The 14934-nt window shown below is 51.2% G+C and overlaps 2 protein-coding genes across 2 annotated transcripts in view; one reads left to right on the top strand and one right to left on the bottom strand.

Moving 5' to 3' along the window:
• Positions 1-120: 120 nt before the first annotated feature.
• Positions 121-9746, top strand: dhx34 (DEAH (Asp-Glu-Ala-His) box polypeptide 34). Its single transcript, XM_079733702.1, has 16 exons — positions 121-1083; positions 1210-1521; positions 1909-2163; positions 2579-2681; positions 2858-3075; positions 3392-3566; positions 3982-4175; positions 4965-5066; positions 5695-5964; positions 6420-6593; positions 7110-7215; positions 7483-7595; positions 8085-8402; positions 8538-8711; positions 9083-9227; positions 9358-9746. Exons 1-16 carry the CDS (start codon positions 397-399, stop codon positions 9501-9503), a joined length of 3492 nt encoding a protein of 1163 aa, XP_079589828.1. The 5' UTR covers positions 121-396; the 3' UTR covers positions 9504-9746.
• Positions 9747-12814: 3068 nt separating this feature from the next.
• spred3 (sprouty related EVH1 domain containing 3) overlaps positions 12815-14934 on the bottom strand; it is a gene marked incomplete at both ends in the record, with an annotated part of 3505 nt that continues 1385 nt past the window's right edge. The window contains 3 exons of the mRNA XM_079732967.1: positions 12815-13909; positions 14340-14498; positions 14793-14857. Coding sequence (XP_079589093.1) covers positions 12815-13909; positions 14340-14498; positions 14793-14857 — 1319 coding nt within the window. The remainder of the gene's footprint in view (positions 13910-14339; positions 14499-14792; positions 14858-14934) is intronic.

Here is a 14934-nt window from a genome sequence, read left to right as displayed (position 1 = left end):
TTATGATTCATTACATACGGAACTTATAGACACCATGTCTCTGTTATTTGAGACCTGAAAGGAGACGGACCGGAAATGGTCCCGACGTGTTATTGCTCCGCCGCTTCGGTTTGCTCTGGTTTGGGATTGCGTTGCCAAGTGTTGACAATAAACCGGATTTAAAGTCATTGGTCGATATTTCATTCATAACTTGCGGCAATATAAAGAATTGTGTTATAACAACAGTATGTTGTATGATATAGGAGGGTACTATTATGATGCCTTCTATCCAGTAACGTTGGGTTATTTACCAACTCAGAACTCACGTTAAGCGCCCCTGAACATTTCACTCTTGGACGGTGACTCTTTAAGGTCTCCAAAACGTTACAAAGGGGACTTATTGCCGGTAAAAAACAAATGGATAAAGACAAGAGGAGAGATAGCAGGGGAAGCTGGGACTGGGACAACCCGCAGTGTCGGGCTCAGTTGGACGAAATCTTCTTTCGCCAGCATGATTACATCCAGGCGGGGACTACGGAACATAAGGACTTCTGGGCCTTCTTTGACCGCTTCCAGAGGTTCAGGACTAAAAAGGACATGCATGGCCTCGGACCTAGTAAGAGCAGTGAAACGGGTGAAGGAAAAGAAGGCAAAGTAGATCTGGGTCTACCAAAAGAGTATGACGCGCGGTATCGCATCAACGTGTCCGTGTGCACCGGAGACGTCGAGGAGCGACTCGGGCGGTCTGACAGCAGAAACCGCTCCTCCGGGTTGGGACAAGAACAGATCGCCGACTGTCGTTTGGCATATTTACACTTCTTGGATTTCAGGCAGAGGCAGAGTTTCGCAAAACTGGCAAAATTACGGAATGACCAGAAGAATCTGCCCATCTACCAGTACCGCGACCGGATCGTTGATCTGGTGCGGCAGCACCCCGTGGTGGTGGTGGCGGGGGACACGGGCTGCGGCAAGTCGACCCAGGTACCCCAGTATCTCCTCTCCTCCGGCTTCACTCAGATTGCCTGCACCCAGCCCCGTCGTATCGCCTGTATCTCACTGGCCAAGAGGGTCAGCTTTGAGAGTCTCAACCAATATGGATCAAAGGTAAGCTGTCGTGAACACCAAGGTCTTAATATCAAAAGTACATTTATTTGATACCACTATCAATGACTCATGCACAAGAAGGTAAGTGGACAGAAAATGCAATGCTTCTGTGATGTATCTTTCCAGGTGGGGTACCAGATCCGTTTTGAGACGACGCGGACGGAGGCCACCAAGCTGTCGTTCCTGACCGAGGGTCTTCTACTGCGTCAGATCCAGCAGGACCCCGGGCTCGCCCAGTACCAGGTGCTGATCGTAGACGAGGTCCACGAGAGACACCTCCACTGTGACTTCCTGCTGGGTGTGCTGCGCTCTCTGTTGTCCTGCCGACCAGACCTGCGGCTCATCCTCATGTCGGCCACCATCAACATCAAGCTGTTCTCCAACTACTTCGCCGGGGCACCAGTGCTGCAGGTGCCTGGCAGGCTGTTCCCCATTCAGGTGAGGACACCCAGCAGCACGTTCAACCCAGCAACACGACCTGTCATTCATTTATTCATTCAGTCATTTAGGGGTTTTGTAATCAGATATAGTGTACTATAACACCATTCTAAATACATGGCAAAGGCACATCAATGTAGAATCAAAAACACTGTAGTAGTGATAATACACACACAAAAAAAACAAAAGTTAGGTACAAATATGTATCACGTATATCATTGATATTAAATATGAGGTGCATGAAGCGGTGCAGTGAAACAAACAAAAAAGCTAACGTAACATTGTAATGTTACGTTAGCTTTTTTTGTTTGTTTTTGTTTTTGTTTTTTTTGTCTGTTACACACATCAAACAACTGACATGTGTAACCCCTCCCCCTCCCCCTGCAGGTGGTCTACCAGCCCATCCCCCCAGAGGAGCAGGCGTCCCGCCTGGAGAAGCTGGACCCGCGGCCGTACCTGCGTGTGCTGCAGGGCATCGACCAGCGCTACCCCCCGGAGGAACGCGGCGACCTGCTGCTCTTCCTCAGCGGCGTGGCCGAGATCTCCACCATCCAGGAGGCCTGCCAGGTGTACGCCACGCACACCCAGCGCTGGATCGTCCTGCCTCTGCACAGCACCCTCTCCCTGGTCCAGCAGGACAAGGCAAGCAGAACCCGGGCCCCCCAAAGTCCGGGGCTGCCATCTCCGGGGCCCTACATGGAGGCTTACCACTGGTCCCTGTGTTTAGCACGTTGACATTGAGTGGACCATTTTAGCCCAAGTGAGGCTCAGAATAGTCAAGGCTTAAGATCATAATTGCAGTAGCTACTACCGATGCATTACAGAGCAATTAACGGATGTACTCTCTGGAATTCCTTCAAATGAAGCAGCTCCTGTCAACGAGAATTATGGCTGAAAGGTAGCCTTATGCTGTTTTCCAGATGGACATGCATGGTGAAGTTCTGAACCATATGGACATGCAGCATTTATTATGTTGTTCTCAGACAGATTGCCATGCAGGGCGTAGTGTGTTCTAATTCTGACACCCATGGACTAACATTAATTGCTGTATTTTCAGGTGTTTGACATCTCCCCTCCAGGGGTGAGAAAATGCATCATTTCCACAAATATCGCAGAGACGTCGGTCACCATCGATGGCGTCCGCTTTGTCGTGGATTCTGGTACGTATATTGAGCCTGTCGTGCACTCCAAGCTTAGCCTAAACACTGGGCTGTTAGTCTTCCTCATGCTGACAATCAGCGTTTAGAACTGGGTTTATTAAGTCAAGCAGATGCATCCCAGACAGGCAGTGTAAAAAACAACTACGATCTAAACAGTCCTTCCTGCGGCTCCTCAGGGAAGGTGAAGGAGATGAGCTTCGACCCCAAAGCCAAGATGCAGCGGCTGCAGGAGTTCTGGATCAGCCGGGCCAGCTCTGAGCAGAGGAAGGGCCGCGCCGGGCGCACAGGCCCCGGGGTCTGCTACCGCCTCTACGCAGAGTCCGACTACGACGCCTTCGCCCCTTACCCTGTCCCGGAGATCCACCGGGTGGCGCTGGACTCGCTGGTGCTCCAGGTGAACTAGGCTCTCTCTCTCTCTCTCTCTCTCTCTCTCTCTCTCTCTCTCTCTCTCTCTCTCTCTCTCTCTCTCTCTCTCTCTCTCTCTCTCTCTCTCTCTCTCTCTCTCTCTCTCTCTCTCTGAAACACACGCAGGTTGTGTTCCTTTGATGTCAGGTAGTGGTTCTTGATGAAATGTTGAGGTTCTCTGATGAACGGTTGGGGTTATATGATGTAAGGTTGAGGTCCTATGATGGTACACTACAGGTCTCTGATGGGAGGTTGATTTTCTTTGGTGTAACCCTGTGGTTCTCTGATGTAACTGTTGTTCGCAGATGAAGAGCATGGGACTGGGGGACCCGAGGTCCTTCGTGTTCATCGACCCTCCTCCTCCCTCCAGCATCCAGACTGCAGTGACCTACCTGAGGGAGCAGGGGGCGCTAGACAGCCGAGGGGAGCTCACCTCTATAGGAAGCCTGCTGGCCCAGCTTCCTGTGGACGTTGTGATTGGTGGGGATCTCCTGTTTCATGGCTCAGCCATTGGTTAGATGGGGTTGACAGTTTAGAATATAAATTAAAATCATATCTTAACATTTTGCATTGTATGTATTATCATTAAATGTATGAAACTTTGTATCTATGCATTTAAAGGGATACGGCAATATATCTGTAAATTGGTGTTTGCCAGTCTTACCAAGATTCAGACGAGTTGTTCAGAATCTTTACTCTTAGTCGCTTTAATTTACATTTACAGTAGCCTAGCTCCTGTTCATGTGAGGGGAATACATTGAGACCAACTACAATACAAGATTTTAGTTGGTCTACAAACATACAGATAGTTCAGCACTATTTTGTCAAATTCATCATAAGAGGGATTGTAGGTCAGTGTAAAAATGCACGTGTGTGTGTGTGTTTGTGTGTCCAGGTAAGATGCTGGTGCTGGGCTCGGTGTTCAACGTGGTGGAGCCCGTGCTGACGGTGGCGGCGGCGCTCAGCGTCCAGTCACCGTTCCTCCGCAGCGCGCAGCACAACCCCGACTGCGCCACCGCCCGCCAGCCCCTGCACAGCAACCAGGGAGACCCCTTCACCCTGCTCAACACCTTCAACGCCTGGGTGGAGGTCAGCCGCTGGAACGGAAATATGGGTTTTTAGAGATTATTTGGACATTTGTTATGCTTTATTACAGAGTGATACAGAGAGGAAGGTATGGGAGATAGAGGGGAGGACATGCGGTAAAGGACAACGGATAGTAGGATCGAACCCGGGTCGCTGCGTTCAGGACTTAGCCTGTATGGTACTCGCTCTACCCTGTGAGCCACCGGGGCCCCCCCTGAAATCTGTGTTTTTATTGAAAGGTTTATCGATGACCAGACAGAATGTTGTCGTCTGTGTTCAGAGCAGGAGAGCAGGCTCAAACAACTGCAAGCTATCGTCTTGTGAATACATAAGATAAGATAGAGCTTGAATCATTCCAGAGGGCAATCTGGATGTGACCGCAAATAGTACCGGGTAGTAATATAATAAAAAAATAATAAAAGAGATAAAAACCTCTGCGTACACGTACAGATTTTTATTTGATAGGGTCCCTATTTTAGTGCAATGTGTGTTGTTGATTGTCCATTACAAGTCATACACTACATTGCACGGGGTAGGCTGGTAGGTTGTATCAATCAATCATACATCTGGGCGGACACTCCCACGTGTGATGTCACCATAGCGTCACCTTTTTATTGGCTATTCAACATTGTACCCGGTGGTAAAATATGAGCCCTTTAATTTCTCTGCTGGCATGATTGAAGGATTTTGAGTTTGTGTCCCACTCCAAATAAAGCCCTACAGGGTGTCTGGACGGGTCATGAAGGTGTTTTACTCGTACATTAAGCGTGTGGTTGTGCGTTGACCTCACAGGTGAAGGGGGAGCGAGGGGGCGGGTCCAGGAAGTGGTGCCGGAGGCGTGGCGTGGAGGAGCAGCGTCTCTACGAGATGGTCAACCTGCGCCGACAGTTCAAGGTAAGGTGTACGTCATAAAGCGGTCTCAGAATAACCAGACGCTCAGAGTTCTCGCCGCCTGCCAAACGTCTCAGGATTGCTATATACAAATGAGTTTTTTGAGCGGCGGGGAGGATGGCCGCTAACAGACCTACGCCCCAAGCTTTTTAAAAGATAGAAGATGGATGACCCGAGCAACGTGACATTACTTCACAATGTTTCGCCTGTTATGTGAAAAAGACAACAATCTTCTTAGTAGTTTTCTTTGGTTCAGCCATCCTATAACGCACGTGTTGTGGTGTTTACGAGCACACAGGAGCTCTGCATGTCACCACCTTAATAGCGTGCATGACAGGTTTGTTAAGAACTATCTGGTCATTTTAGCAGCGGAACCTGCGAGATTGACCTCAGTCTCTAGTTGAGAAAAGCGTTTAGGGATTGACTTGTGAGCCTATTAATACAGTAACCCAAAAAACATATTTTTGGTTGGTTGTTATTATTTATAGCTCTAGATTGATAATTGAGTTAATGCACATTTAAAAATGTACATGCCTTTTAATATAGATCTCCTCTCGTTAAGACAGTCGTGTGTGGTTGTGTGTGTGTGTGTGTGTGTGTGTGTGTGTGTGTGTGCGTGTGGTGCCAACAGGAGCTGCTTAAGAGCCACGGCCTGCTGGAGCCCGCGGCGCCCCCTGGTGGCGGGGCCCCGGGGGACCGGGGCCAGCGCAGGGAGCGTCTGACGGAGCGGAGGAAGCTCCACCAGCTGAAGAGGGAGCACGACCTGGGGGAGGGCAGCCGGCGCAAGGTGCTGCGGCTGGGGGAGGACGCCGAGGGGGGCTCCGACTCCGGCTCGGACGCAGAGGACGCCGGCAAGAGATCCAAGGACAAGAACCGGCCCGGTCAGGGCACCGACATACAGGTCAGAGGTCATCCCGGAGAGTGTGTGTGTGTGTGTGTGTGTGTGTGTGTGTGTGTGTGTGTGTGTGTGTGTGTGTGTGTTGTAATGTGACCCGTACGGGTTAGTGTGTGATAACGCTGTATTTGGGTCTGTTTTTGATGGTGTGTGCATCTAAGTGTGGGTGTGTTCTAGTGAGTTCAGCTTGATGATTTAAAAAATTGTATACCTTTTTTATAAGTAAGTACAGTAAAGTGATAAGTATAGAAAATTTAGTTATATTTTATCTTTTTACTTGTTTGCACTGATGAGGAAACCTGAAAGTCAAGCATACAATTCCCTTTAGTGACTGGTAACTGTTGCTCATTGTTCCATCCACGTGAACATGACCACAATCCTGAATCTCATGTCAGCGCTAACACCCCCTCTTAACCGGCCCGCCTCCTGCTCACTTCCTGTCTGCTTCCTCCCGTGGACAGGAAGTGAAGTTCAAGTTGCGTCACAACGTGTCGGAGCTCCAGGAGGCGGCCCTGGCCAGCCAGGACCTGTCGTCGCGGCAACAGTCCATCCTGAAGCTGGTGCTGTGCCGCGGCCTGTACCCCCAGCTGGCACTGCCCGACGAGCACAACAGCACGCGGAAGGACTCCGAACAGGTGTGTGTGTTCTCCCAGGAAAGGTCCTTCCGTCAAACCTGTGAGACCATCACTGTTTTTACAGACACACTTTAGATGGATTTAAAACTGAATAAACAGATTAAGATCACATTCCCCGGTAAAGAAATTGAAATACTGATTACTGCGTTTACATGGTCATGGCTCATTAAAACTCAGGCCTACACTTACATGTACGTGTCACTTACACACACACACACACACACACACACAAAGGCACACAAACGCGCACACACACACACATTTATACGTACAATACTTAGTGCTTAATCCAGTGTATTTGACCGTGTCAAATATACAATTTGACCTTAAAACGAGGTCGAGACACACTAGATCAGCAGTTAAGGCCTCATCATGTGTTGATTCACATCCTTGTGTTGATTGGCAACATTGAAGTTGCCAATCAAAGTGTTGAATTGCAACCTTGCCATGTTTGAAGGATTGAAAGGCCCATTAGGCAGTCTTTATAGGGACCTGAGTGGTGCTCTTCGTCCACAGGTGTTCCACACCAGGATGAAGCACAGCGTGGTGATACATCCCACCAGCGTGTTCGCCAGCGACCCCGAGGTCCTGCATGTCCCTGAGGATGAAGTCCGAGAGCTGGGTAACGCCTCTCTCCTTCTGCGTGGCTCTCTGTGTGTCTTTTCCATATACTGTAAATCGTTGTTTTTTTGTCAATTTCTATTTGTGCCTGTGTGTGTGTTTTAAATCTCTCTCTTTTGCGAACACACACACGCATACATGCAGACAAAATAACGAAGGAACAAAAATCCTAAAATAACCATGACCACGTCACATCAAGTAACCTCCTTCCCTCGCCCTCTCCTTCCCTCACTGTCCATCTCCTGGTCGGTGTCTCTCGGCGAACCAGGGGTGGAGCGAAAGGGCCCGGAGAGCAGCAGACACCAGCTCCTGTCGTTCGTCACCCTGCTGGAGACCAACAAGCCCTACCTGTCCAACTGTGTGCGGGTCCCAGCGCTGCAGGTCAACCACGCATCCACGTGTGCATGGATGGGGGGCTCATACACCGCCCTGTCGGTGGCACACTGCTATTGGGGCATTGAGCCGACGCTCCTGTTAAAAGGGCCTGACAGTGAATAAAGATGCAGGTCGGGGTCTGGGGGGCCCCTGGCGCAAGGATGCCCACAGGTTAGGCTGCCGACGTTGGGGGTTGACCTCGGCACCTTTCGACTGGGAATGGAGCAGCCCCGACCCACTACGTTATTCTGAGTGGCTGAATCTCTTGGGTAGTTGCAGGTATTAGAACAGGTGATCGGTCGGTCGACAAGAAGCAGTATGCATCGCACTTTCGGTAGAATTATAAAATAGTAATGATAAAAAGTTAGGTAATGATAAAAAATTATGAAGGGGGTGACCTGACTGTACACAGAAACCTGCGTAAAATTGTTCTTGACAATAGACCATGAACCTGTCTGTCTCTGTCTCTCTGTCTGTCTCTCTCTTCACCTCCAGGCTCTGCTCCTAGTGGCCAACTGTGTGGACAGTAACGCTGACTGCAGCCGGCTGGTGGTGGACGGCTGGCTGGAGCTGGAGCTCCGGGACCCCGACGGGGCCCTCAAGGTCCTGTCCTCGGCCCTCAGCCTGCGGGCGGACTGGGAGCGCCTCCTGCAGGCCAGGATCGGTCAATGCCAGGGCCAGGGTCTAGGCCAGGGCCAGGGCCAGGGTCCGGGTCAGGGTCCGGGCCAGGGGTCTTCGGGAGCCGGTGGGGTGTCCCGTAAAGACATGGACAAACTGAGCGAGGGTCTGGTCCGCTTCATGCTCTACACGGAGGTACTGACCAATCAGATGTTACTTGCTGCTTTGGGATGGACGTTTTCCTTTTTAGAGTTTGTGCTTTGACAGCCTTCTCTTCCTCCTTCCTCTCCTTCTCCTCCTGCCTCTGCTGCCTCTCCTTCCTCGTGGCAGGTGTCCTACAGCCTGCGGAGACTAACAGCCTTCCAAACACAGAACCTGTACGTAGGCCCCCAACCCCAGAGCGAACCCGCCAAGAACCCTCTGTTCCCGGGCGTGGAGGCCAAGCCGGACCCCATCAAAGGAGGCCTGAGGGTCACCCCCTACTTCACCTACAACTGTCTGGCTGTGAGTCATGTGACCACCCCTCAACCAATCAGAAGGGCGCTTTTCCCCTTCCTGCTTCCTGTGTAATGACAGGAGGTTTGATCCAGTGCTTTGTGATTTGATTCGATATTTTATGAATTAGTTTTGTCATGTCTATCTGAACATTTTGCTGTACAATATGTAGCAAAAGACAAATTGTGAGATAGTAAGTAGTAAATAGTAAATGCCACATCAAATGTTTACTTTTTAAATGCATCACCTTCACCAACATATCCTCCCAACTTACCTTTAATGGTTGCTATGGTGCTCAAAAAGGCCACAGCCTAGATGGAGATGCGCTGAACAGAGCAGAGGTCTAGTATTTTACGAGTATTTTTTTTGGTGTGTTGCAGGACTCTAGGGATCTGTACAGCGAGTGTCTGCGGACGTTTTGGACGTGTCCAAACTGCGCCCTCTACATGCCGTTCACTCCACTGGAGCGCATGCAGCACGAGGCCACCTGCAGGCCACCCGGGGAACTGCAAGACAAAGAAGCCGGTGAGAAATCAAACCGTTTGTTTACTTTTGCTTTATCTTTTCTTTTTCTGCTTGACAAAAAAGAATGTCTCTGTCAGCTATGACAGTCTTTTATTATTTATATTATTTGTACATTGTTTTCGTTTTTCAGTGGCAGAGAGCAGCATCACAACATGCTCCTTGTCTGCGCCCAGCCTGACACGCTTGTATCACTGTGACGTGTGCGATGAGGACCTGACCCTCAGCTCCACCGAGATCCTCAAACACAAGAGGCAGCACATGGCTTCTTCCAAGTGAATCTAGTCCAGTCTACCACTGGGCCCTACCACAATCACACCTCATCAACAACATGATACACACCAATGTTAGCCATGTCGCTAGCAGTAATGGCTAACACTAGAGTAATGCACGCTATTGTAAGTCGAATGGAAGCTAAAGTCTTCCAACACTGTTTTATTTACCGTTAAGGGTTCAAACGATACTTCAAAACCATGTCACACTGTTTCCATTGGACCAGCTATTGTTGAGTAAAGTTTTTTTAAGTAATTTTCAAGTTTTTGAGTATTTCTGTCTCATCGTTTTACTTCCTGTACTTCCTAGACTTCAGGTAGCAACTAGCTACATGGATCTAGTTGGCTACCTCTATTGGTCAGTTGAAATGTTTGGACGTTGAAGATTATGCGAAAGCACACCACATTGTTCTGACCAAAAATTGCCGGACAGACCCTAGGTATATTGACAGATGTGTTAAAAAATTATGTAACATATTTGATGAGTTAAGTGAATGCCCAGTGTGAATTTAAATTAGGAAAATGAGGAACCTGGTTCAGGATTGGTACAGGCCAGGGTTCAAATGCTTCCAACTCCACACACACACACACACACACACACACACACACACACACACACACACACACACACACAAAAAGCAGACACTCTATGAAGCGAGCAGGGTTAGACATGGTATGTCAGCCTCAAGTTAAAATGTGACCTGCTCGATCAACACACACACACACACACACACACACACACACACACACACACACACACACACACACACAAGGCAGCGAGCAAGGGAAGACACGTCAGTTAAAATATAGAGTGGGGGTTTAATAATGATACAAACCCACGATATGTAACACCTCAAAGCAGCACATTGGCACAAAGTCAGAAGTAAGACGGCACACAAGATTAAAAACCTGTCTCCAAAAAATAAAGAATCAGAATAAATATCTCAAATAAATAAACAGCTCATATCTCATCAATAACTTTCCAACTAATAAATACGTACATTTGGAAAATATGCACATCGGCAGAAATCAATAACCCGGAAAGGAGAAAACAAAAAGTACTTAAACTTACTTCAGAAATCATAGGTTTTTGATTAATCAAATCAAAAGGCACATTTATTAAGATGTAAGATGGGGTCTTCGTGGAGATCTGACAAGGAAGGTGCAGTGGCTCATTAGTCTGGGGGGGGGGCTCTGTGTGTGTGTTTCCACGGCAACCTGGTGTGGTGGTGGTGGTGGTGATGGGGGGGGGGGGGGGGGATTACACACAGACAATGGCAGTCTAACAGATATCAGAGACGGGAGATCTTCAGAGGTGTTCCAGCTGTAGAATACCTGGGACGTACAGGGTAAGGGTCTGGATCCCAAACCAAATATGGCCCGCACCGCTTTCAGGCAAACGACCGACAGCCAGAAATGAACAAGTATATAAAATGTTTGTGTTAGGCTTCCGTGAAGCTCAGGCCGCTGTGATTCCTGGTCAGACACGTGAGACTAATGACTTCCGAGTGATAGAGGGAAGGTAGCAAAATAACAAGGTCCCAAGACATTATATCCATCACATCCTGGCTACCTTTTCTAATACAAACGGCCTTGCTGTAATATGAACGCAGAGCATTACTGGCTGCCGCACCGGTCTGCAACCAACTGACGCAAGCCACTCCCTTCCATTCCGGTCCGCATAACCGATTTACCGGCACATTAAGAACGTACGTCTCTAATTCCCTGGCACAGTCTTGTAGATGGCCAGGGCGGGTTGTAGTGGTCTGGGCTTTGGTTCAGAACCAGACAGTGACCGGTGGTTTTCACATTGAAGAAACACTCTGCAAAGAACCCTGTTCTATCACCTGCTCCTCCGAATGCTTTTACTGGGCCTCCGCTGGAGAAGGTGAGTGGGCCACATCTGTACCCTCCAATACTACATGAGATTAACATCTAGTGCAGTGTCAGACACAACAGGATGCCATAGGATTCGTTTCACGGATCAGGTTTTCTTCCTATTTGGGCAATCGGTACAAAAATATTATTTCAGTACAGTTCATTGCACAATTCTTTTTTGGTGCATTACATCTTTAAAGGCCCAGGTAGGTCATGGAAGGGGTCACGCTGCGGCGCAGGCCTGTGTGTTTTTGGGGGTCTTGGGAGCTCAAATATTCTGTCATTTTAATTGTGTGACAGTAGGCCTCCATTATATAGCACCATGACTGATTATACAAGAAGAATGTCAACACAGTAAGACCCGCAGATTTGATCAACGTGTTCCTGAAAGGGTTATACAGGAACTATGTTCAATCGTATATATTCTTCTCTAAGGTTAGCATTGCACCTTTCCCTTTGATTAAGTATCCCACCAGGCGTTCGTAACACTGATTCAACTCAAACGGGCAACAGTAACACCCTTAGATATTTTCTTTCTTCTCATTGGCTGTACTCACCCATCTCTCTCCCTCTCTCTTGATCTATCTGTCTCAACCTCACTAGGATGCAGACTAACATCAAGATGCACTTGGATTTTCTGACCAATGAACAAGCTAAACAAAACACTAACTTCCCCATAGACCAAAGGTTTGTGACTACGTGAACTTGTCTGTGTGTGTGTGTCATCGGGAATGAACGTTGAAGATGGTAGTGGTGAGGGGGGGGGGGGGGGGGGGGAGGTCTTTCATGTTTTCACGTTTAATAAAATATACCAGTTCAAATTAAAACAATCATATATATAAACATCTTTAGTTTTTTTGTCCGTTTTTCTCTCTCGCTCTCTCTCTCAAAAAGAAAAGAAGCAAAACAAACCTAAAACAAAATGAAGAACATTTAGAAACAGTGTACACATCATAGTTTCCGTAGCAACGCTCCCGCTGTAGTGCGGTGTCGGTCAACCTCGGGAGGAGGCGGGGGGGGCAAAGGGGGTGGGGCACAGGGGGGGGGGGTGCACAGGGGGTGGGGCACAGGGGGGTAAATCCGTTCAGAAGGCGCCGGCTGACCTCCACCTGCGGCAAGGCCGGGGCGAGCGAGAAGGCCCCCAGGTTGAAGAGAGAGAACCGGTGGAAGGCTGTTGGCGAGGGGGGGGGGGAGGGGGAGGGGGGAGGGGCCATGATGTCACAGCTGAGGGTGGGGTGGGGGGAGGGGGGGGGGAGAGGAGGTCGAGGGTCAACTGCTTCCTACTTCTCCCCCCCCCCACTTCCTCCTGAATTCCGCTAAGCTCCGCCTCCTTCCCGGTTCCTCTCCCTCCACTAGACTCTCTCTCTTGTCATCCACCCCATAAAACCCCACCCTTACCCTCGTCCCACCTCCACCCCCCCCCCCCCCCCCCCCCCCCCCTCACCGCACCGCCTTGTGTTTCCCGCCACAGCAGCCGCAGCGCTCGCCGCACTGCAGGCAGGCGCGCAGCGGCAGGTAGCAGCACATGCACGGCACGCACAGCGACAGCGCCAGCAGCGCCAGCCAGCGGGCGCAGCACAGCGTGTGGGCGCCGCCGCCGCCGCCGCCGCCGCCGCCGCCGCCGCCCGGCGAGTCCTCGCACGAGCACGGCTCCCAGAACTCCCCCTCCGAGTCCGACATGCAGTGGTACAGCAGGCTCTCGGCGCACCACACACACGTCCACTGGCGCAGGCAGCGCAGCGCCGGGTCGGGCGCGTCCCGGCAGCGGCCGCGCCCGTTCTCCGAGGCGCTGAACACCGAGCGGCAGTACACGCAGCGCGCCGAGCACGACGACGAGCCCTGCGGGCACGGGCTGTCCTCGTCGTCGGGGCACACCCCCGTGCAGCCCCCGGGGTCGCTCCCGTTGCCCCCGCTCCCGTTCCCTCCGCCGCCGCCGCCGCCGCCGCCGCCGCCGCCACGCTTCCGAGTCCGAGAGCGGGGCGTGGCCAGCGAGGCGTGGATGCAGCAGGGCGACGGCGAGGGCGAGCACTTGCCCGTCTCCTGGGGGGAGCCGGCGGCCGAGGAGACCCCCGAGGAGGGGTGGGCGGAGGCCATGCAGGTGGGCGAGGAGGAGGAGAGCCGCTGGTGGGACCCTTTGCTGTCCAGGCTGACGGTGACCTCGCAGCCCGCCGAGCCCCCCGCCGAGCCTGGATCCTTCTCGAAGCGCACCACGCACAGCTCCGACTTGTCCTGCAGCCCCGCCCCCCCGACGCTGACCACCACGCCCCCCGTCAGCCCCCCCACCATAGTCCTGGTGGAGGCGGCGCGCCGGTAGTCCTCGTAGCCCCGCGAGCCCCACAGGTCTTTGCAGGGGTCCAGGGTGCGCAGGTCTCCCTCCTCCAGCAGGGAGATGGTGGGGGAGGTGGGGGAGAGAGGGGAGGAGGAGGAGGCCGGCGGGCCCGACGGAGGGCTGGGCGGTGCCGGGGGAGGGGGCGGGGGCGCTGGGGGGTTCAGCACGGCCGCGACCTGCGAGAGCTGCCCTGGTCTGGTGTGGATCTGGAGGGGTGGGGGGGAGAGCAACGGTCAGTGTGGGATCGACGCGGGATTGATGATCTGTGACTGTGTCTTAGAGGAGAGACAGTCTGGGGTGACCGCAGCAAAAGAGGAGTGTATAGGGACGCCAAGCTAAATATTGTATGTGTCAATGAATGAAAACACGCACAAGAAAGCATAAAGCCGTGAGGAAATACATTTAGAGTAAATAAGACAAAATATATTTCAAACATTTCAATTGTAAAGTTGATCATTTTATTGTCGTGTTAGATCCGTCATCACTATTATAAACGAGGTTTGGATGAATGAATGAATGGATGGATGAATGGAGCATGGTTGAATGAATTGACTCGTTGATGGACTGATCGATGATGGAGGGATGGTGGAAGGATTGGCAGTAATTATCTGGGCAGTAACCGTGGTGACGTGGTACCTGCGCTGGCGTCTGCGTGGTGACACCGTGTCCGGCGGCGAAGCCAAATTCCTCAGGCCGCACGAAGCAGGTGGACGATGACTCACTGGTTACTATGGTGATGGGTTTAGGAAGCATCTCCTTCCTGCTGTTGGACGACGACTCACTTCCTGTGTGGGACTGGAAGTGACACGCTGGCACGTAAGTACAAATCCTGCTCCATGTTTCTTTGAGCGTGCGATGGTGGTTGTAGTGAGGTGGTGTTTTGGTGGTCTGGTGGAGGTATGTTGGAGGTTTGGTGGTAGAGGCATGGTGGAGGTATGGTGGTATGATGGTGGAGGTATGGTGGAGGTATGGTGGTGTAATGGTGGCGGTATGTTGGAGGCGTGATGGTATGGTGAGAAGGTGGTGTGGTTTTATAGTAGGGGTGGTTTATTGCTATCGTGGTGGTGGTGGTGGTGCTGTGGTACTCACTGCTTGTCCGTCGTCCTCTGTGTCTCCTTCCTCTGGGGTGGAGGAGGAGGACGGTGAGTCTGACCCTGGATCACAGGGATGAGGAAGAGGAGGAAGAGAGGTTAGTCCATATGACGGGGGTTCGGTTTAGACAATACAAAAC

Source organism: Pollachius pollachius, assembly GCF_949987615.1.
Source record: "Pollachius pollachius genome assembly, chromosome: 3".
Classification (NCBI taxonomy): domain Eukaryota; kingdom Metazoa; phylum Chordata; class Actinopteri; order Gadiformes; family Gadidae; genus Pollachius; species Pollachius pollachius.
Note: the sequence above shows the minus strand (reverse complement) of the source record. Positions and strands in the feature narration are given on the sequence as shown.

Excerpts from the sequence above, each read along its gene's own strand:
- dhx34 (XM_079733702.1), top strand. The coding sequence starts at position 397 with ATGGATAAAGACAAGAGGAGAGATAGCAGGGGAAGCTGGGACTGGGAC. Across the intron at positions 2,682-2,857 it reads CCGCTTTGTCGTGGATTCTG|GGAAGGTGAAGGAGATGAGC; the intron begins GTACGTATATTG and ends GCGGCTCCTCAG. Across the intron at positions 4,176-4,964 it reads CCTTCAACGCCTGGGTGGAG|GTGAAGGGGGAGCGAGGGGG; the intron begins GTCAGCCGCTGG and ends TTGACCTCACAG.